Source organism: Lepisosteus platostomus, chromosome 13 (genome assembly GCF_059453375.1).
Source record: "Lepisosteus platostomus isolate fLepPlt1 chromosome 13, fLepPlt1.hap1, whole genome shotgun sequence".
Lineage (NCBI taxonomy): Eukaryota > Metazoa > Chordata > Actinopteri > Semionotiformes > Lepisosteidae > Lepisosteus > Lepisosteus platostomus.
In genome coordinates, this window is record NC_142623.1 from 13,949,095 (window position 1) to 13,971,249 (window position 22,155).

General features: G+C 53.4%; 2 protein-coding genes across 4 annotated transcripts; one reads left to right on the forward strand and one right to left on the reverse strand.

Annotated features, from left to right (window-relative positions):
* The first annotated feature begins 580 nt into the window (after positions 1-580).
* On the forward strand, positions 581-4,189 carry LOC148649994 (uncharacterized). The gene is made up of 5 exons (XM_088603296.1): positions 581-697; positions 1,372-1,400; positions 1,812-1,990; positions 2,488-2,544; positions 2,886-4,189. Exons 1-5 carry the CDS (start codon positions 666-668, stop codon positions 4,011-4,013), a joined length of 1,425 nt encoding a protein of 474 aa, XP_088459422.1. The 5' UTR covers positions 581-665; the 3' UTR covers positions 4,014-4,189.
* Positions 4,190-4,530: 341 nt separating this feature from the next.
* Positions 4,531-21,845, reverse strand: mcoln1a (mucolipin TRP cation channel 1a). 3 transcript variants are annotated; one of them, XM_088603286.1, is made up of 15 exons: positions 21,105-21,842; positions 15,336-15,574; positions 14,222-14,389; positions 13,935-14,091; positions 12,835-12,913; positions 11,526-11,622; positions 10,604-10,703; positions 10,127-10,233; positions 9,269-9,418; positions 9,071-9,172; positions 8,846-8,968; positions 7,924-8,130; positions 7,121-7,251; positions 6,962-7,017; positions 4,531-6,929 (listed from the first exon to the last, which is right to left on the reverse strand). In XM_088603286.1, the coding sequence occupies exons 1-14, from the start codon at positions 21,148-21,150 to the stop codon at positions 6,981-6,983; spliced, it is 1,743 nt and encodes a 580-aa protein (XP_088459412.1). In that variant the 5' UTR covers positions 21,151-21,842; the 3' UTR covers positions 4,531-6,929; positions 6,962-6,980. The 3 variants fall into 3 exon arrangements, with proteins under 3 accessions (XP_088459412.1, XP_088459413.1, XP_088459411.1); XM_088603287.1 differs by having other exon boundaries at positions 4,531-7,017; positions 10,127-10,230; positions 21,105-21,845; XM_088603285.1 differs by having other exon boundaries at positions 4,531-7,017; positions 21,105-21,840.
* Positions 21,846-22,155: the final 310 nt, after the last annotated feature.

Sequence of the window (22,155 nt, forward strand, 5' to 3'; positions counted from 1 at the left end):
CGGAACACGAAGTGTTGTGGTCGTGGGCTTATTTCCAGATCTGTGTTGCTGTCTGCGTGGAGTTTGTATATTCTCCCCGTGTTCGTGTGGGATTTCTCCCACAGTCCAGAGAGGTGCTGGAGGATTAATTGGATTCTGTGAAAATTGGCCCTGGTGTGAGTGTGTGTCTGTGACTGTGTGCCCTGAGATGGACTGGTGTCCTGTCCAGGGGGTACCCTGCCTTGTGCCCGTTGCTTGCTGGGATAGGCTCCAGCTACCCCGTGACCCTGAATTGGAAGAAGCGGTCTGAGAGTGGATGGGTGTCTGTACTGTAAGCACTGGTCTTATTGACATCCTGGGGGGGTTTCATTAAATATAATACATTATACTGTATTTATTAGTTTAGTTATAATAAAAGTACACAAATATGGCATATATATCACACCAACTTAACAACATTCCAAAGAAGTATTTTATACATTAGTCGATATTTAATGCTCACAGTAGCTGTGTTGTAAGTTATGGCAGGATACAGTTTGTTTAATACCCCTCCCCTCACACGCCTATCAGTCGCGCTCGTCCAGTCAGCACATTGCTAGAAACTATCTTTGCAAACTTTCGGATTGTGAACTGCCACACCCCCGCGACAAGTATAAAAGGAACCCAGAACTCCCCCGTCTGTATCGATGAAAAGACGAGCGATGAAAAGGAGGAAACCGTGAGTATGAGTTTGGTTACTTTTACATGGGTTGACTGGGGTGGGTGCAATGATCATATTCAGTGCTGTCCATCCTCCGGTATACTTCCTTATTTCACTCTTTCGTGAACACTTGTTTTCAAAGCTGGGGAACTGGAACCCGCTCTTGTTGGCGATGAATCAGAAAAAAAGTGTCTGATGTTCAACACATCTGTATATGGAGAACGTTTGTTTGCTACATTGCATGCTATACACTTGGCACAAATAAAAAAAAAACATCTTTCCTCACAAGACTATTGTGAGGCGCTATTATTGTCACAGGTATCGTCTTTGCACATTGTTTATAAAATGGATGAATTAAGTGGGTGTATTCTTCAGACAGTTGCAAAAGAGATTAGAAGTCACCACAGTCGTCGTATCAACTACTGATTTGGTATTGTGTCTTGTAAAGAGAAACGCCGTTTGTTGCTCTGTGAGTTCCTGTCTGGACTTCCTACAAACAGCGCAGTGAAAGACCGCATTCGTTAACCTGTTAACTGCAGGTGTGAGCACCGCAAGATATATACCGAGATAAAGCGCCTTCTTTTGTGTGACGTCACCCTAGATCTGCGGTCTCTGACTTGCTGTCTCTAGGGATGGGTTGAAAACAGAGTTGCGGCGTTTCCCTCAACAGATTTTGTGTTTTTTTTTTTAAGGTCAAAAAAGGTAGAAGAGCTTCAACGAGGTAAGTAAAGATTAATTTCCTGCTGAGCAAGCATGCCAGCCTGAACGTCAACAGCGTTGCTACTGTGAGCTCTGCTGAATTCCTCAATGTCCTGATCGGAGATATCCTGCTTAGCTCTGAAGAGCTAGCTGTGGTGTATTCCGAGTATTTTCTGCAGCTGCCCTTATTGTGACCTTACTACCCTGTGGACTGTCACAGTTTCACAGCAGGAAAAGAAAGAAAAACTCAGCCGCTGTCTGAATCCATTAATCGGTTCAAGAGTCTCTCCTGCTGCATTCCAGTGTCGGGGCAGATATACCCTTATACACTCTCATCGTCCCCAGTCTCACTCTCCAGCGTGCGGCCTGATCCCAGGACGAGCGGCCCCTCTGCTCCCGGCTGTTGCACTGTTTCTGTTCCGTGTGATTTCAGAAAGGAAGGGTCCCCGGAAGAAAGGGAAACTTGGTCCTCAGGGGCCCACAGCAGGTGCTGTTGGAGCCCCTGAGGACCAGGTCAAAGAAAACCTCATCTGTCCAGAGCGCGCCTGTGTCATCTCCCCAGAGGAAGAAGCAGAGACCAGAGACGGGTCTAGCACACCGAGTATATCCCAGGTACCCTTCCCTCCGCTCTCCTTCCCTGCATCCGCCCGCGCGCTTCAGGGAGGAGGGGCGCCTGTGATCCACGCTGGGCCCGGCCGAGCTCACGCACGCAGCAGTGACTGCAGGTGGCAGCGACCACCTGGAGGAGATCCCATCATCGGTGAACTACAGAGCTGCCGATGGGCCAGACAGGCCTAGCGGCTCCTCTCGCTTACAGCCTTTCTCCTGTTCTCATGTCCTTGCCGAACGACGGGGGCAGTTTCATATCAAACCTGGTCATCAGTGATTTTGTGCAATAAGCATGCTAGCAGGGTACACAGCAACAGCCAGCGGGAATCAGTCAGGGGGTGTAGGAATGGATGAAGAACAAATATCTGCCTCTGCTCAGATTGTCAATCCAAGCCCGGCACAGGGTGTGAGGGCTTGAGTCTAGGAGGTGGCCCTCTGCTGCCAGAAGGACTGAACTGCAGCTTTTCTGTGAATTCAATCCTCCTTCTGTAATGATGCAGGTGACAAAGCAGGAAGGCGAACATCAGGAAGAAGAAGAAGATATTTCAGAACTAAAGGTAAATCTGGACCTTTCTGTATGTGAGCCTCAGTGCTGCAGTAACCCACAAAGTGAAACCAAATCTTCTAAAACATACACCCAGATATATAACTAAATTCTATATACTGTATGGCAATGACTTGGGTTTTGGAAGATTGGAAGATAGTATAGATAATATACTCTTTGAAACGTTTGGTATGTTCATTGCGTGTGTAGTGCCATAACTGGAGAAACATTTTCTTGCAACACAAGTGAGCAGTACTGTGCCGTGTGTCTGTGTGGCCAGCAGTCTCCCTGTACAGCACTGGTGGCAGAGGCAGTTCACTTCGGGATATTAATCCTCTTCTCTTCTCTTGACAGGCTGGGGAGATACACAGATGGCCTTGTCTTATTTTACCTACCCGTTATAAAAAAAATAATTTCTTTTTAACTCCTAATCCAAGTGAATCTCTACATTTGTATTTGGGAGAAAAATATATTAATGTTATTGAGCCAAATTCAAATAAAATAGTTGAATTTATATTATGTTATAATTGGAATAGCACTCATTTGGAATCAGCAAAACTATTCCAGAAAGACCTGACCTCAGTATTCCGATCTGAAGCCAATATTCCTTCAGAAACAGTAGACATAGCCGAGTATGAAGATGTAGATGTATATGAATATAAAACTCGAAACAAAATAAAGATTAAAGCATTAAACTTTGTTAATGAGGCCAGTTATACATTAATTTTAAAAATGTTAATTTCCAAAAAGGACAAAAAAGATATTTATTTTAGGGTTAAAGATTTTGTAATGCGACTGAACCCTGAAAATCTCTATATAGAACCATGGGGTACAACAGATGAAGGAAAAACCTGGCACTGGAAATACAAAGACCTAATTTATGATAGTCTTAAAATTGCTTCTGGTAGAAACTTTAGTCAAGCCTTGAACGTGCTGGTCAGGGGGGATTTCGATAAAAGACAGGATAGCTTTAGTAATGTCAATATTCATGAGGTTGTGGCTATGCTTGCGGTCTTGATTTCCGAAGCAATTCGAAACCCCAGCACTTATTACATCAACTTGATCATGATGAGATGGAATTTCAATTGGGAGCAGTTTAAGGACTGTCACCCCATGGTTCAGGGAGGGTCGTGGAAAAATCAGAAGACCTATTTTAATAGTGGCGAAATTATTGATGAGGAATTTGACCCCCCAGATAAAGTGTCACAAAGATTTCTTACAATTATTAATAAATATATGGAAGAATATAAATACTTGCATTCTTATGAATGTCAAGAGGAACCCGTTAAGGTCGTTTGCAGGAGTGCGGGAGAGAGGTCAGGTTCTAATGAAGGTGGCGGAGAGGTAGAATCGGAGGGTAGTTGGAGGGACTTAGCTGGGGGACAGGACGCCCAAACCCCCTTCGCTCCAGCGAGGACTGAGCCGGGGGGGGTTGCAAGAGGAAGTCCTGGGTGCGAAACTTACTGTTTAGACAGTACGTAAGAGAGGAAGTGTGTGAGATTAGAATCTAACCCTGCTCCCGAACTTCTCCTATAAACTCCATCTTAAGTAGGGCGCCCCAAGATCCCCAAGTTTTTTTCTTCATTTTTCCAAGAAAATTGTTCTCCCCCCCCCCCAAGTATATTGTTTTATGATACATTAAACATTCTCCCAGAAAACTGAGTCCGATGCTTTTTTTCTTCTCATCTCTAGTGAAAGTGTATGATCACAATACGGTAACAACCCTGGCTGAAAAACAAGGACATCTTTATTAGCTACACCCCTGTAGGGACAACGGTCTTGAGGGACAGCCCTGTAAAGACCCCCCTTGAGAAACAGACCCTAGAAATCCCCCCCCCCCCCCCAAAGAACAACCCAGCCAGAGACTCCCCCTAGAGTCCCCCCCGAGGAACCCCTAGAAATCCTCCCCCTTCACGAAGAGCCCCACAGCGCCCAGGTCCCAGCCCTCCAGGAGCTGCACTGGAACAGAGATCCCCAGAAACGAAGCCAAGAGCCGAGCTGGAGGGTCCTTTAAAAAGTGCTTTTAATTCGATGAAAGGCTGGGGGAGCGCACAGGTCTGTCTCCCCCAGCGCGAGGCAGGTCTCCCGCGTGTGCAACGACCTCCTACAACAACTCTGACGTCTTACAATAAAAACAGAAAACGCGAAATTAAACATTAGAATTCAGCAACACAGGAGGAGAAACACCTCCCCCTAGAAGCGGCTGAGTTGACAGCTGACATCCTGACAGTGACAGGAAGCGACAGAGAATTGCAGCGCAGGCACAGACCGTACCTCTGTACACCTCGGTGTTCGCTGTACACATAAATATATTTACACACACTACTACACTCCTGAGACAAAGAGAAGGCTCCGTCTCTCTCCGTGGTCCGAGCACTCGGAGCCTGTTGTGCGTTTCAGAAGAAAAGAAGATCTGTGCTCCCAAATGGATCGGACACCTGTGGAGGTGCTACTTCAGCTACAGTCAAAGGGGCACTCACTCCCTCTGAATCCCAACAGGATCAGCCAGCAGGGGGCGCTCACTCCCTCTGAATCCCAACAGGATCAGCCAGCAGGGGGCGCTCACTCCCTCTGAATCCCAACAGGATCAGCCAGCAGGGGGCGCTCACTCCCTCTGAATCCCGACTGGATCAGTCAGCAGGGGGCGCTCACTCTCTCTAAATCCCAACTGGATCAGTCAGCAGGGGGCGCTCACTCCCTCTGAATCCCGACTGGATCAGTCAGCAGGGCACTCACTCTCTCTGAATCCCGACTGGATCAGCAGGGGGTGCTCACTCCCCACGAATCCCAAGCAGATCAGTCAATGTTGAGTTACTCACTCCGAATCCCAGTTGAGGTGTTATCCAGGCTCCACGGGTTCCAGCCTGGGTCACATCAGTGTGTGGAGCCTTGTCTGCACTTCCTCCTCCTCATTGTGGGGTAGTGGGGTGCCCCTGCAAGCTGAGACACAGCTTGGTGGGGTTGTTAATAGCAAAGAACAATGGCAATTGTAAAGTAAAACAAATACAAAACAAGGGAGATGCGGTCAGTTCTCATGAATCCATGATTCTGATGATCACAGAAGGGTGATGGCAGTCTCGAGCCACCCCTCCCCCCAAAACAAGAAGTCCCCAAACTCCCCCCCCCCATCTGCTTACTCCCAGCCTCTGACTCTGCGAGTAGTTCCCCTGACAGGTCAACTGCTGATCAGACAGGTCTTGTGTAACAGGTGCTCTGTGAGCGATTAGAAGGCCTTGCACACTTTCAGCCACTACTCAGGTCTGCATGAGGGAGGTGGATGATGGCCACCCATCCCGTCTGGCTGCTTTCACCCACAAGAGGTGATGATGGTCACTCTTGCGGTCACTCCTTTATTTCCGGATTTATAGATTGCACTGCTGACTTCGTTACTGAATGAGAAATTCTTCTGGGTCTCCACTGTCTGTCCATCATTTAGACCCAGAGGTGCCATGATGGCCTGCATCTACCCCTACTCTCAGGTTTCTCACTGGTCACAGGAGCGAGGATCAGCTCAGGATCTTGCTTGCTGTTGCCCGAACCATCTGGTGTCATCCAGTGTTTACAGATTAAAAAATTAAAAAACAACCCCCCCCCCCCATAATGAACAATTCAAGCTCTACTGCTACAGAAATTTACCTTCTGCCATACAGGGATCAGAGGGACCCAAGAGGCAAACTGGCCATGGGACTAGACATACACACAAAGAACAAAGACCAAAAACAAAAATAATACTTTAAAATTAAGGGAACTGGAGTAGACGCCCACTGCATGGCAGTGTATTCCACTCCAGGCACTAGCAGCTGCAGGAGCAGGAAGAGGTCTGTGTAGACGTGTGGAGCAGCACTGAAGGAGTGCTCAAGGGTCAGAGGTCGACTCTGGCTCTGACCTCCGACCCGGAAGAACTCCCAAGGGTCTGTTAGCTGTGAAGGCGCTCTAGAGGATGAGGAGGGAAAGGGGATTCGCTCACTCACTGAGCTCTAAGCGACAGGCTAGCTGCTGGGCAGGTTGGTCCAGGACTGACTGGACGTTTCAGGTCACTCGCCCACAGGTGCAATTTCATAAAAGAGAGTCGGCCTGCAGCTGGAAAACCTGGAGCGGATCAGAACACTGTGAACCTGGAGTCTAGTCTGCTTCCCTTAAATAAAATAGAACAAAAAGAAATAAAATAACGTCCACGGGGAATAAAGACATCCTGCTTCTCTACCGTCCCTGTGCATGGCCTGGGAAGGGGATTAAGTTTAAAAGGAGATGCAGGGCAGGGAGAGCTCCCACACGCGTGCTCTGTGTGAGCGGGCAGTGTGTCGAGGCAGGTGTGTTGGCATGTGGTCGGCGTGTCGCAGGGAGGGGCCGCTTCTCTTCCAGCGTCAGCGCACTGCAGTGTCCAGCAGGGCTGGTGCAGTACCGGCTCTGACCAGCAGAGGGCACTCCAGCCCCAGCCAGCAGCCCCGGTCAGTTCACCAGGAGCACGTCCTCGTACGTCGTGGTTCTGGAACCAGAGAACACACAGCCACCGGTTCTGATGTCAACAGGCCCGTTTCTACTGGAGAGACACCATGCATGAGCACACGCACACACGCACGTGCGCTCACCTGTCAAAGCAGCAGAAGATGGAGCAGGCCGAGGTGTCCAGCCCCCGGAACTTCCCGGATCCGGGCGTGTCCGTGCACTCGGCGATGAAGGCCTGCAGGTCCGTGATGTGGGCAGTCTCCATGGTCTGGTGCTGGAGACAGAGAGAGAGCGAGAGAGTGAGAGTGAGGGAGCAGAAGGGGTGTCTTTTACCCCCCACCTACCCAAACCGCACGTCATCTGCCTCTCCTCCTCCCTCTACATAGCCTCTCGCACTGTCTCCTCCCTCTTCCCACTGCCCCCTCCCTCCCCCTTCTACCCCCTCTCCATCCGTCCCCTCTCCCTCCCCTCTCTCCGTCCACTCCCTCCCCTCTCTCTGTCCACTCCCTCCCCTCCCCCTCCGCCTCCTTGTCCACTCTCTCCCCCTCCGCCCTCCCTGTCCACTCCCTCTCCTCTTCCCCCCCTCTCTCCGTCCACTCCCTCCCCTTCCCCTCCGCCCTTCCTGTCCACTCCCTCTCCACTCCCTCCCCTCTCTCCGTCCACTCCCTCCCCTCCCCCTCCTTGTCCACTCTCTCCCCCTCCACCCTCCCTGTCTACTCCCTCTCCTTTCCCTCCCCTCTCTCCGTCCACTCCCTCCCCTCCCCCTCCGCCTCCTTGTCCACTCCCTCCCCTCCCCTCCCCCTCCCCCTTCTTGTCCACTCTCTCCCCCTCCGCCCTCCCTGTCTACTCCCTCTCCTCTCCCTCCCCTCTCTCCGTCCACTCCCTCCCCTCCCCCTCCGCCTCCTTGTCCACTCTCTCCCCCTCCCCTCTCCCTGTCCTACTGTACCTTGATGCACTCATAGGCGCCGGTGATGAGTGCGATGAAGAGGCTGAGCACCATGTAGATGAAGAGGGAGATGAAGGTGTACAAGTACACCTGGCTGAACCACCACACCAGCAGGCTGCTGTCCTGCATCTCGGCGAAGGTCACGAACATGTCGTCCCCGTTGATGAGGGAGAACAGGCACTCCGACACCATGGACAGTGTGCGGAACTGCAGGCACACAGGGGGAGGAGGAGCCATGACTGGGACTGCTGCTGTGGAGGGTTGTGCGGTGTTCTTATGCAGTGTTGTGTTACCTTGACGTGGTAGGGCCCCAGCACTGTGCTGAAATTCATAAGTGAGACTGGACTGCGTGCAGCGTTGTGCAGCATTGTACTACCTTGATGTGGTAGGGCCCAAGCACTGTGCTGATATTCGTCAGTGAGACTGGACTGTGTGCTGCTGTGCAGTGTTGTGCAGTGTTGTGTTACCTTGACGTGGTAGGGCCCCAGCACTGTGCTGATATTCGTCAGTGAGACTGGACTGTGTGCTGCTGTGCAGTGTTGTGCAGTGTTGTGTTACCTTGACGTGGTAGGGCCCCAGCACTGTGCTGATATTCGTCAGTGAGACTGGACTGTGTGCTGCTGTGCAGTGTTGTGCAGTGTTGTGTTACCTTGACGTGGTAGGGCCCCAGCACTGTGCTGATATTCGTCAGTGAGACTGGACTGTGTGCTGCTGTGCAGTGTTGTGCAGTGTTGTGTTACCTTGACGTGGTAGGGCCCCAGCACTGTGCCGATATTCGTCAGTGAGACTGGACTGTGTGCTGCTGTGCAGTGTTGTGCAGCGTTGTGTTACCTTGACGTGGTAGGGCCCCAGCACTGTGCTGAAATTCATAAGTGAGACTGGACTGTGTGCTGCTGTGCAGTGTTGTGCAGTGTTGCGTTACCTTGACGTGGTAGGGCCCCAGCACGATCCAGCCACAGAAGCAGTAGCCCAGGTAGATGACGGCGGCGCAGCAGCAGAAACGGATGACGTTGGGGAAGGCGGCCCTGAGGGTGATGATCAGGATCTGATCCGGGCATACAGGACAGGGGAGAAAGAGTGGGTCAGCTAGAGACGGGAAACCCGACGGGCCAGTCCGGGACCGACACGGCGACGCTCACGCACTCACGTTGTACTTCTGGAAGAAGCTGAGGTACCGGATGACCCCGACCCACACCAGCAGGGTGGACGTTCCCAGCAGGATCCCGCACACATCATAGGAGGACAGGTTCTGTTTGAGACAGGGAGACCGAGCCGACCCATCAGCAGAGCCAATCAGCTCGCAGGCGGAGAAGCCTAACGAGCTGGGTCCAGTAACGAGGCTGACCTTAGACTCGATGCCGATCTTGATGCAGCTGCCCACGATGATCAGGATGTCACTGATGACCAGCAGGATGTACCAGCCGTTCACAAACTCCAGCCTGTCCTCCCAGCACACCCTGCGCCCCAGCTGCTCGCGGAAGAACCGCGCAAACTCCTGGGCACCGCAGCGGAGAGGGAGCAGAGCACACTGGTCAGCGAATACACCCCCAACACTGCTCCGCTCGAGAACACACCCCCAACACTGCTCTCCCCGAGAACACACCCCCAACACTGCTCCGCTCGAGAACACACCCCCAACACTGCACTCCCCGAGAACACACCCCCAACACTGCTCCGCTCGAGAACACACCCCCAACACTGCTCCGCTCGAGAACACACCCCCAACACTGCTCTCCCCGAGAACACACCCCCAACACTGCTCTCCCCGAGAACACACCCCCAACACTGCTCTCCCCGAGAACACACCCCCAACACTGCTCTCCCCGAGAACACACACCCAACACTGCTCTCCCCGAGAACACACCCCCAACACTGCTCCGCTCGAGAACACAGCCCCAACACTGCTCTCCCCAAGAACACACCCCCAACACTGCTCCGCTCGAGAACACACCCCCAACACTGCTCCGCTCGAGAACACACCCCCAACACTGCTCTCCCCAAGAACACACCCCCAACACTGCTCCGCTCGAGAACACACCCCCAACACTGCTCTCCCCGAGAACACACCCCCAACACTGCTCCGCTCGAGAACACACCCCCAACACTGCTCCGCTCGAGAACACACCCCCCAACACTGCTCCGCTCGAGGCCCTAATGAGCTGGTCAGCAGTGTCCGCGTCTGTGGCGCCCCCAGTCTGGGTACCTGCTGCAGCAGCACCCCCCGCAGGATGGACCGGCCGCACAGCAGCAGGGACAGCACACACACGATCACCACGATCACGTCGAACGCCAGGCGCGTGTAGTTCTCTGCTGCGGGGAGGACGGGGAGACGTCAGCAGCCCCTCTGGTCTGGGTGATGTGCAGAGTCAACAGATCTGCGCGTGTGCTTGCGTGTGTGTATTTGCGTGTGCATGTGCATTTATGTGCTCGTCTCTCTCACTCTGTCTGGCCCATTGCTCTCACCACACTCCTTTCTCTTCTGTCACCCTCCTCTTCCCTCTCCCCCTCCTCTCCTGTCTCTTCCCTCTCTCCCCCTCCCCTCTCCCCTCTCTCTCTCCTGTCTACTCTCCCCATTTTAACCCCAGTGGTGCCTCTGTACAGATCCCTAGGCTGCGACAGGGTGAACCCCAGGACCCCTGACTGTGTGCCCAGGCTGCGACAGGCCCTGCGCCCCTCTCACCATGTCCAGACACACTGGGGTCTCTGCACTCCTTGATTGTCGCCTCATTGTTGAGGCTGATCTTCACTCTGCCGCTGTGGGCCTTGTTATCGTAGACGATCTGTCAAGGACACAAGGCTCATGAGCATTTACACAATGTGCACAACGGTACACTATACTGCAGTACCATGCAATACACAACTGCACTTCACTACAGACACACTACAGTACAGATCTCAACACTACACACTACTGCACTACACTGCCATACACTACAGACCCAATACAGTACAGATCTCCACACTACCAACACACAACTGCACTACACTACAGACACACTACAGTACAGATCTTGCCACTAAACACACTACTACATTACACTACAGACACACTACAGTACAGATCTTGCCACTAAACACACTACTACATTACACTACAGACACACTACAGTCCAGATCTTGACACTACACACTACTACATTACACTACAGACACACTACAGTACAGATCTTGCCACTAAACACACTACTGCACTACACTACCTTACACTACAGTACAGATCTTGACACTACACACTACTGCATTACACTACCATACACTACAGTACAGATCTCGACACTACACACTACAGTTCAGATCTTGACACTACACACTACTACATTACACTACCATACACTACAGTACAGATCTCGACACTACACACTACTGCATTACACTACTACTACACTGCCATACACTAGACTCACTACAGTACAGATCTCGACACTAAACACACTACTGCACTACACTACTACTACACTGCCATACAGTACAGACACTACAGTACAGATCTCGACACTAAACACTCTACTGCACTACACAGATGACAGATGTGCTGAGCGCCGAGCGCACTCCCCTGCGGGTAACAGCACTGTCACACAGGGCCTGCGCTGCGGTCCACTCACTGTGATAGTGAAGGTGTAGCAGTCTGGGATCTCGTTGTTTATTATGGTCTGGATATTGATGGCCTTCAGGCGGAACTGGACTGTGACATTGATGAGCCTGAGACCCAGAGAGAGAGGGGTGCAGAAGGAGGAGAGGGGTGCACAGGGAGAGGAGAGAGAGGGGTGCAGAGGGAGAGGGGTCAAGCAGAGAGAGGGGTGCAGAGGGAGAGAGAGGGGTCGAACAGAGAGAGGGGTGCAGAGGGAGAGAGAGGGGTCGAACAGAGAGAGGGGTGCAGAGGGAGAGAGAGGGGTCAAACAGAGAGAGGGGTGCAGAGGGAGAGAGAGGGGTCGAACAGAGAGAGGGGTGCAGAGGGAGAGAGAGGGGTGCAGAGGGACAGAGGGGTCGAACAGAGAGAGGGGTGCAGAGGGAGAGAGAGGGGTCGAACAGAGAGAGGGGTGCAGAGGGAGAGAGAGGGGTCGAACAGAGAGAGGGGTGCAGAGGGAGAGAGAGGGGTCGAACAGAGAGAGGGGTGCAGAGGGAGAGAGAGGGGTCGAACAGAGAGAGGGGTGCAGAGGGAGAGAGAGGGGTCGAACAGAGAGAGGGGTGCAGAGGGAGAGAGAGGGGTCGAACAGAGAGAGGGGTGCAGAGGGAGAGAGGGGTCGAACAGAGAGAGGGGTGCAGAGGGAGAGAGGGGTCGAACAGAGAGAGAGGGGGATGGTTAAGCAAATGTGGAAACAATAAAAAAGACAATGCAGGGATACAGAGTTTAAATCAAACCAAAGGACGTTATATTAAAACTGACAACAGACTAAGGCAAGGAAGGGCTTGTTCAGAATGCTGTGTATACTATTGGTCCTCATGCTACAGAAAAATCACTGCTGCTCTGGCACCAGTCTGGAGAAGAGCAGGGTGACTCCCAGGGTGTCCTGCAATAACAGGTTAGGAGAACTGAGGCTCTTTAGACCTGACGGAGAAGACGATGAAGGGACATGACCCAAGTATTCAAAATCCTCAACACAACCAGCCCAGAGGACCGCCTCAGTCCATACATGAATGAGAGGACACCAGCGGGAACTATGTGGAAGCAGGGGACACTTCTTTACACAAAGGGAGGTGGGAGTCTGGAACCATCTACCCAGCCATGTTGTTGAAGCCGGTACCCTGGTTTCCTTCAAGAAACAGCTGGGTGAGACCCTCGGATCAATTGCCCACTAACTGGGTGGACGGCCTCCTCTCCTCTGAAACCCTTTTTTACGTCCTTCTTTGATTACAGGAAATAACAATGTCAAGAAAACACACGACATGTGTCCTCGTGTCCACAAGCCTCACTTGTGAAACTTGAGAGTGAAGTTCTTGTAGCTGTCCGTCAGCAGGTGGGGCGTGGCCAGGGGGTTCACTCCGACACACTCTGCCAGGAAAGAGAGATGGAGACCCACGCGATCAGGGCTGCAGTTTCCCCTCAGCATGGCGGGGGGCAGGGTCAGGGGTCAAGGGGTAAGGGGTGTGGAACAAGGGGTGGGGTCAGGGGTGTGTGGGACAAGGGGTGGGGTAAGGGGGTGGAGAACAGGGGGCAGGGTCAGGGTGTGTGGGACAAGGGGTGGGGTCAGGGGGCGGGATCAGGGGTGTGGGGACAAGGGGTTGGGTCAGGGGGTGTGGAACAGGGGGGCGGGGCCAAGGGTGTGGGGACAAGGGGTGGGGTCAGGGGACAGGGTCAGGGGTGTGGGGACAAGGGGTTGGGTCAGAGGGTGGGAAACGGGTTGGGGGCAAGGGGTTGGGTCAGGGGATGAGAAACAGGGGGCGGGTCAGGGGTGTGGGGACAAGGGGTGGGGTAAGGGGGTGTGGAACAGGGGGGCAGGGCCAAGGGTGTGGGGACAAGGGGTGGGGTCAGGGGTGTGGGGACAAGGGGTTGGGTCAGAGGGTGGGGAACAGGGGGCGGGGTCAGGGTGTGTGGGACAAGGGGTGGGGTCAGGGGGCGGGTCAGGGGTGTGGGGACAAGGGGTGGGGTCAGGGGGTGTGGAACAGGGGGGCGGGGCCAAGGGTGTGGGGACAAGGGGTTGGGTCAGAGGGTGGGGAACAGGGGGCGGGGTCAGGGGTGTGGGGACAAGGGGTTGGGTCAGAGGGTGGGGAACAGGGGGCGGGGTCAGGGTGTGTGGGACAAGGGGTGGGGTCAGGGGGCGGGTCAGGGGTGTGGGGACAAGGGGTTGGGTCAGGGGGTGTGGAACAGGGGGGCGGGGCCAAGGGTGTGGGGACAAGGGGTTGGGTCAGAGGGTGGGGAACAGGGGGCGGGGTCAGGGGTGTGGGGACAAGGGGTTGGGTCAGGTGCGGGTTCAGGGGGTGGAGTCAGGGGTCGGGTTCAGGGGGTGGGGCTGGGGGCAGGGATTGGTGAGAAAGGGAGGGGAGGGAAAGGTGGGCCAGTGGTCGCTACACACCTGTGACTACCCTGGGGTCGATGTTGAAGGTGTCATTCGCTGGGTCAATCCTGCCCCTCTTGTAGTACTGCTGACACAGATAGAGGGCGCTCTCGTTCACGTGCTCCCCAAACACATAGGCATAGCGCCCCACTGTGGTCTCTGGCAGGGCTAGGTACTGCAGGAGAGAGGAGAGACTAAGAACCACTGCAGACTATAAGAAACAGACTCCAGTAAAGCTTCCTGCAGGAAGACTACTTCAGCGAGAAGGAGTAAGTCTTTCAGCCACGTGGTTTCGCCAGGGGTACCTGCTCGATGGCGTGGTGGATGTGCTCGTACACATCAGTCTGCGTGTACACCGCCAGCGTGTCTTCTGAGCCGTCAGCGTAGTCCTTCAGGAACAGGTGCTTGAAGGACATGGTGTTCTCATCCTTAAACGTAACCACCATCTGATTACTGAGGCCAAAGAACACCAGCTGAGGGAGAGGAGAACAGAGGGGGAGAGAGGAGAGACAGAGGAGAGGGACGGGAGGAGAAGTGAAGCGAACAGAGGAAGAGGAGGGGAGAGGAGGAGGGTGAGGGGAACAGGGAGAGGAGGAGGAGAGTGAGGGAAACGGGGGGAGAGGAGGAGAGAGGAACAGAGGGAGAGGAGAAGAGTGGAGGAAACCAGAGAGAGAGGAGGAGAGAGAGAAAGGAGAGGTGGGGTTATTCAGAGGCTGAGGATCTCAGTGCAGTTTAACAGAACAAGCTGCTCCACACAGCACCCTGCAGGACTGTCCTCCACCCCTTCCAGTCAACACCAAGCCACAGCCCCCCCAGTGGAGGGGCCAATCATTCTCACGAAAGAGTTTTTATTTCAACTGCTATTTGTGAACTTGATCTGACATGAAGGGAAAACCATTTTCACTTTTAACAACACTGAAACACTGAAACTCGAGATGATTGAAGACGTTGCCTCAACCGTTATCGTGCTTGTATTTGCCACATGTTTTGAAACTCTCAGCTCTGTGGAAGACAGAGCGCAACACAAGTCAATTTCAACATCAGGTTTTTTCCTGCGCTTAGTTTTGATCATGGAAAGTGCAGACTAATGTGGTGTAAGGCATATGCAATGTGTTGAAATGAATTGTTATGTTTTATAAGGTGTATGTAATGTGCCATAAGATGCCGTAACGTTAATGGAAGGTATTCTACCATGGATCGTACACAGTACTGTCTGTAATGTGCTGAAAGGCACTGTCATGTGCTGTAAGGTGTATGCAATGTGCTGAAATGAACTGTAGCGTGTTGTAAGGTGTATTTAATAGGCTGTAAGATGTGTGTAACGTCAATGGAAGGTATTCCATCATGGATCGTACGCAGTATGTAACGTGTTGTAAGGCGTATGCACTGTTAACGGAAGGGATTTGGTAGCTACAGTACCTGCACAGTCACAATGATGATCTTCAGCAGCTGCAGAATTAGTTTGTAGGGCTTGCGGCCCTTGGCGTGGTACTTATCACAGGGGCTCATGAAGAAATACTTCAGCTTCCGGCGAAGAGCCTCCTCCTCCTGCTTGGGCCCCAGAGAACCACTTCCTGGGGTCGCCCGAGAGTCCCCCGAGTCGTCACTGTGGCCCTGAGAGCCATACCGGGTCACAGCGGTCAACAGCCTGTCCCTCTCTGACGAGCGGAGGGGGAAGAAAGGAAGACAGAGGGAGATCAATGCAGGCCTCCTGACCAGTTCTGTACAACGGCACAGCGACAGGAGTGCAGCCCCGGGCTGATCAGGACAGAGCAACAGCAGCAGATACAAAACACCCGCCCAAAGGTCAAAGGTCAAAGGTCAGCCGGACATACACGGCAGTCACACAGAGGTAAAGATCTGGGAAAGATGGAGCTCAGCAGACCGGGAAGAGGAAATGAAATGCCTGCCTGTGAGCACCGGAGGATACAGCCAGAAAGGCAGCACAGAGGCACGCCGGCCGCCCCTGTATCGAACAGCCAAGGTCACTAGACGGCTCACAGCTGAGAGTAGGCCAACAGGCCCCGCCAGATCCTCAACGCTTGGGAGGATCTCAAGCAGCTGCTCCTGGAGAGAAGCCAGGGTATCGGCTGGGCGGCTTGCTCCCCACTCCCACCACTCTGTGTCAAAAGAAGCTCTGCCTGTTCCCTACGTCTCTCTGGGCTCCCTGGGCCCGTCAGCACGCCCTGGAGGATTGTGTGTTTGTCTGGGGTCCCCCTCCACACGGGGGCTCTACAAAGACTGAGCCCCCCCCCACCCTGCTGGTGCCCCGGGAACTGCCCTCTTCGGGACGGGAACCCTGTGCTGCTCAGACGGGCTGACCCGCGTGAATCGGGGTGCAGGCAGGGTCTCCGACTACTGCCCATACTGAGATATCAGACATCCCCCCCACCAATCCCACCAGACCAGTCCCCTGCTCCCATATCCAGGAATCTGATCGGGCTCCGGCCCTGATCCGCTGGCTCATTCGCGAGACCAGCCCGAACCCCTTTCCCGCACTCTCAGGTGGAAGCTGTCCGCCGCTGACATGGCACCACGCCGAGGGCGTTTTACAGGGATGCCAGTTTCTCCGGCTGTGGGCTGTGGTGGAAATCTTTCCCGAAAAACACGAAACTAACTTTACGACGCACTCGGAATAAAACACACACTGCTGTTCATAAAACCTGGAGTGGACCAAGTGGCTGAGCACTGGCAGTCAGACTGACAGCACTGTCACACCCGGACTGGATCAGGCTGCTGTGTGGTGGGGGTCTGACTGACAGCACTGTCACACTGGACTGGATCAGGCTGCTGTGTGGTGGGGGTCTGACCGACAGCACTGTCACACCGGACTGGATCAGGCTGCTGTGTGGTGGGGGTCTGACCGACAGCACTGTCACACCGGACTGGATCAGGCTGCTGTGTGGTGGGGGTCTGACCGACAGCACTGTCACACCGGACTGGATCAGGCTGCTGTGTGGTGGGGGTCTGACCGACAGCACTGTCACACTGGACTGGATCAGGCTGCTGTGCGGTGGGGGTCTGACTGACAGCACTGTCACACCCGGACTGGATCAGGCTGCTGTGTGGTGGGGGTCTGACCGACAGCACTGTCACACCGGACTGGATCAGGCTGCTGTGTGGTGGGGGTCTGACCGACAGCACTGTCACACTGGACTGGATCAGGCTGCTGTGCGGTGGGGGCCTGACTGACAGCACTGTCACACCCGGACTGGATCAGGCTGCTGTGTGGTGGGGGTCTGACTGACAGCACTGTCACACCCGGACTGGATCAGGCTGCTGTGCGGTGGGGGTCTGACTGACAGCACTGTCACACCTGGACTGGATCAGGCTCTGTATAGAGGAACTGAAAGTACCAGACTTCTGTGCTCTCAGGTCACCGAGATGAATCTCAGTGTGCTACTTTACAGCTATGACCAACATCAGAATGGGGAAGCAAATTTCCTGAGCCACACAGTACAACCATCGTATCAAAAATCTGCTTCCTCTTTTACAACAACTGTAGTGTCCAGTCAGTGTGTCTGTATGAACCCCTCTCTCTCAGTGCAGTGTTAATGTACTGTAGTGTCCAGTCAGTCAGTGTGTCTGTATGAACCCCTCTCTCTCAGTGCAGTGTTAATGTACTGGAGTGTCCAGTCAGTCAGTGTGTCTGTATGAACCCCTCTCTCTCAGTGCAGTGTTAATGTACTGTAGTGTCCAGTCAGTCAGTGTGTCTGTATGAACCCCTCTCTCTCAGTGCAGTGTTAATGTACTGGAGTGTCCAGTCAGTCAGTGTGTCTGTATGAACCCCTCTCTCTCAGTGCAGTGTTAATGTACTGTAGTGTCCAGTCAGTCAGTGTGTCTGTATGAACCCCTCTCTCTCAGTGCAGTGTTAATGTACTGTAGTGTCCAGTCAGTGTGTCTGTATGAACCCCTCTCTCTTAGCACAGTGTTAATGTACTGTAGTTTCCAGTCAGTCAGTGTGTCTGTATGAACCCCTCTCTCTCAGTGCAGTGTTAATGTACTGTAGTGTCCAGTCAGTGTGTCTGTATGAACCCCTCTCTCTCAGCACAGTGTTAATGTACTGTAGTGTCCAGTCAGTGTGTCTGTATGAACCCCTCTCTCTCAGTGCAGTGTTAATGTACTGTAGTGTCCAGTCAGTCAGTGTGTCTGTATGAACCCCTCTCTCTCAGTGCAGTGTTAATGTACTGGAGTGTCCAGTCAGTCAGTGTGTCTGTATGAACCCCTCTCTCTCAGCACAGTGTTAATGTACTGTAGTGTCCAGTCAGTGTGTCTGTATGAACCCCTCTCTCTCAGTGCAGTGTTAATGTACTGTAGTGTCCAGTCAGTCAGTGTGTCTGTATGAACCCCTCTCTCTCAGTGCAGTGTTAATGTACTGTAGTGTCCAGTCAGTCAGTGTGTCTGTATGAACCCCTCTCTCTCAGTGCAGTGTTAATGTACTGGAGTGTCCAGTCAGTCAGTGTGTCTATATGAACCCCTCTCTCTCAGCACAGTGTTAATGTACTGTAGTGTCCAGTCAGTGTGTCTGTATGAACCCCTCTCTCTCAGTGCAGTGTTAATGTACTGTAGTGTCCAGTCAGTCAGTGTGTCTGTATGAACCCCTCTCTCTCAGTGCAGTGTTAATGTACTGAAGTGTCCAGTCAGTCAGTGTGTCTGTATGAACCCCTCTCTCTCAGCACAGTGTTAATGTACTGTAGTGTCCAGTCAGTGTGTCTGTATGAACCCCTCTCTCTCAGTGCAGTGTTAATGTACTGGAGTGTCCAGTCAGTCAGTGTGTCTGTATGAACCCCTCTCTCTCAGTGCAGTGTTAATGTACTGGAGTGTCCAGTCAGTGTGTCTGTATGAACCCCTCTCTCTCAGTGCAGTGTTAATGTACTGTAGTGTCCAGTCAGTCAGTGTGTCTGTATGAACCCCTCTCTCTCAGTGCAGTGTTAATGTACTGTAGTGTCCAGTCAGTCAGTGTGTCTGTATGAACCCCTCTCTCTCAGTGCAGTGTTAATGTACTGTAGTGTCCAGTCAGTCAGTGTGTCTGTATGAACCCCTCTCTCTCAGTGCAGTGTTAATGTACTGTAGTGTCCAGTCAGTGTGTCTGTATGAACCCCTCTCTCTCAGTGCAGTGTTAATGTACTGTAGTGTCCAGTCAGTCAGTGTGTGTGTATTAACCCCCCTGTATTAAACAGAACTATGTCATTACATATTAAACTTCCTGTCTAAATCCCTTTACTGAAAGACAGTTGTATCTGATCAGTGCAGTCAATCCTGGTGTGATAAGAAAACTGGAGTCTTCCCAACAGATATCCTATCTCTCAGGTTTCCATGAGCACAGGAATAAAGAATCCAGACATTCCGGCTGCAGACAGCAGCTCATATCTGCAGCGCCACATTCCACTAACAACCATGACAGCATTAGAAAACCACAATCTGCACCTGCCAGCTGGACCAGCCCAATCCAGGCCTTACTGAGGGACAGTACAGTTCCCAGAATTCCAGGTGCCGAAGTCAGACACGAGCTCAAAACACCAGGCCAGGGACACAGCTCTCACTGACAGCACTGCAGGCTCACAGCAGAGTGAGCGCCCCCTGCAGGAGGGGCACAGCTCTCACTGACAGCACTGCAGGCTCACAGCAGAGTGAGCGCCCCCTGCAGGAGGGGCACAGCTCTCACTGACAGCACTGCAGGCTCACAGCAGAGTGAGCGCCCCCTGCAGGAGGGACACAGCTCTCACTGACAGCACTGCAGGCCCACAGCAGAGTGAGCGCCCCCTGCAGGAGGGGCACAGCTCTCACTGACAGCACTGCAGGAGGGACACAGCTCTCACTGACAGCACATCAGGTGTGTGCGCGAGTGTGCGTGGGTGTATCTGGGCACGCGCCAGGTGTGTGCCAGCTCTGTTCCTGCTCCCTGCTGACTTTGTGTTTCTGTTTCGCCGAGAGCTGCCATGAGTTTCGGGGCCCAGCTCACACGGTCCATCATCACGCCAGCGCACCTCTCCTCAGGCTGACCCCCCCGGACCTGCCCTTCCTCGGGAGGAAGACCGCAGGCTGACTCACAGAGGGGGCGCGCTGAGGCAGACGCTCGCTCACCGTTCCCAGGCCAGACCGAGCCGGAGTAATAACAGCGTCTGCGCGCTCCTGCCTGTCGCCCCACACCCAGCAGCCTCAGCGGTTTCACCCGCGGCCCTGGGAAAGGATTTGAAACCAAGGCTGACCTGGAGTCATCATCAACCGCGGAGCACACTCAGCTCCTGGAGAGCAGAGCTGCAGCTCATCCGTCAGCTGGAGAGCGCTCAGCTCCGACGCGCCGCGTCACGAACCTCGTGTGTCAGCAGCAGCGGCCAGTTGGCGGCTTAAAGCCGATACAGCAGGGATCACAGTTAGAGTCAAGACACCCAGGCCACACTGAGGAGCAGTGAGGTCAGATAGAAGCACAGTACAGCCCACAGAGATCAGGGTAAAAGCACAGTCTAGTGTAGTAAAGCCCAGTGAGATCAGGGTAAAAGGACAGTCCGGTACAGTAAAGCCCACAGAGATCAGGGTAAAAGCACAGTCTAGTGTAGTAAAGCCCAGTGAGATCAGGGTAAAAGGACAGTCCGGTACAGTAAAGCCCACAGAGATCAGGGTAAAAGCACAGTCCAGTGCAGTAAAGCCCAGTGAGATCAGGGTGAAAGGACAGTAAAGAGCAAAAAAAGCCCATGGAGATCAGGGTAAAAGCACAGTCCAGTGCATGAAAGTCCAGTGAGATCAGGGTAAAAGGACAGTAAAGAGCAATAAAGCCCAGTGAGATCAGGGTAAAAGCACAGTCCAGTGCAGTAAACCCTGCAGAGATCAGGGTAAAAGCACAGTCCAGTGCAGTAAAGCCCAGTGAGATCAGGGTAAAAGGACAGTAAACGGATCTTTTTTTTTTTTACAGAAACCTTGCATAACAATAGCGACACGCTCTCGCGGGAGAAGTAAGGCGAGTCGAGTAAGGCGATCTCGCGCTGCATGAAGCCAGACCCAGCTCGCACGAGCCGAAGTTCTGCGATCCGGACGGTCCGGAGACGCCGGCGGCAGGCGGCGAACTCGTGCGCACAGAAACTCCTGACACAGCAATCCGTGCGAGACAGCGCGAGGTGCCGCCGGGGGAAACCATAGCAACGGGGTGCGAATTAGAGCACAATTAGAGCTGGAACCCATCAGGGCACTAACCTGAGCCGCGGCGGGGGTTGCAGTTTTTACAACCCGCAGAAGCCATCCCCGTTTCTTAAAATACATCAATTACTGTGTTAAAATAAAGACGACTTGAAGGAAAAAAACGACTTCTCTGTCATAAATAAATAAAAAAACAGGAACTGTGGCTCTCTGGGTCCCTTTCTGGCTTAATCTTCACGCGTATATTCACGGTCCCATGAAGACAGTCCGCCCTCTGGCTCCAGCGCAGCAGCGACAGCACGGATGGCCGCTTCCGCGCGGTCATGTGACCCCCCGGCACGTGACCGGGCACGCCCCTCGCCGCTTGCAGACCAGCGCGCGGGGCCGGCTGACGCTGGGCTTTCTCGCGTCTGGCGCGCGGTTGGGTGAGATCCGCTGGACGCGGCGGCCCTTTCGGACCCAGCGCCCTCGGCCGGCTCAGAGCGGTTCTCCTCTGGGGTTTTTTCTATTTTCTCGGGGTGTGGGGGGGGAGAGACGCAATCCTGGGATTTCTATTTCTCTGCGTTTGGCAACGTGTTGCAAAACGTCTCCGCTTCCCCCTGCCAGTTACACTGCCTGCGTGTGACGCTCGGATGATTTCAATTTGCCTGTTATCTTAATCCATCCAGGCGAGCAGCGATGCAACTGGTCCGGTTTTACAGCGTTCTCGTGTATCACACCGTAACGCCGAGGTCGCTAGCAGATGAAAATGAACAGGAATTCTCCAGCAGGGACAGACGGGACGCCCCAGGACGCGGCTGTGACGAAACGTCTCAGTGTCGCGAAGGGGAAGTTAGTTTTAAGTAACCTGTCACTGCAATAATTACTTTTTTGGAAGAAGAAGTGACGTTCGTCCACAAGGTTTCTTTTGCTGGTTTTGTAACTCGCGGGGGGGAGGGTGGGGGCATGCTGGTGTGTGTGGAGTCTGCATGTTCTGCATGGAGTCCAAGTGCTTCCCCCAGCTCGACCTGGGCTGCAGGTGGACTGGTTGTGAGAAATTGTTGGTTTCCAGGGGAACCAGTAGTGGATCTGGTCTGTAGGGATCCCAGCAGCAGCAGGGAGTAGGGCT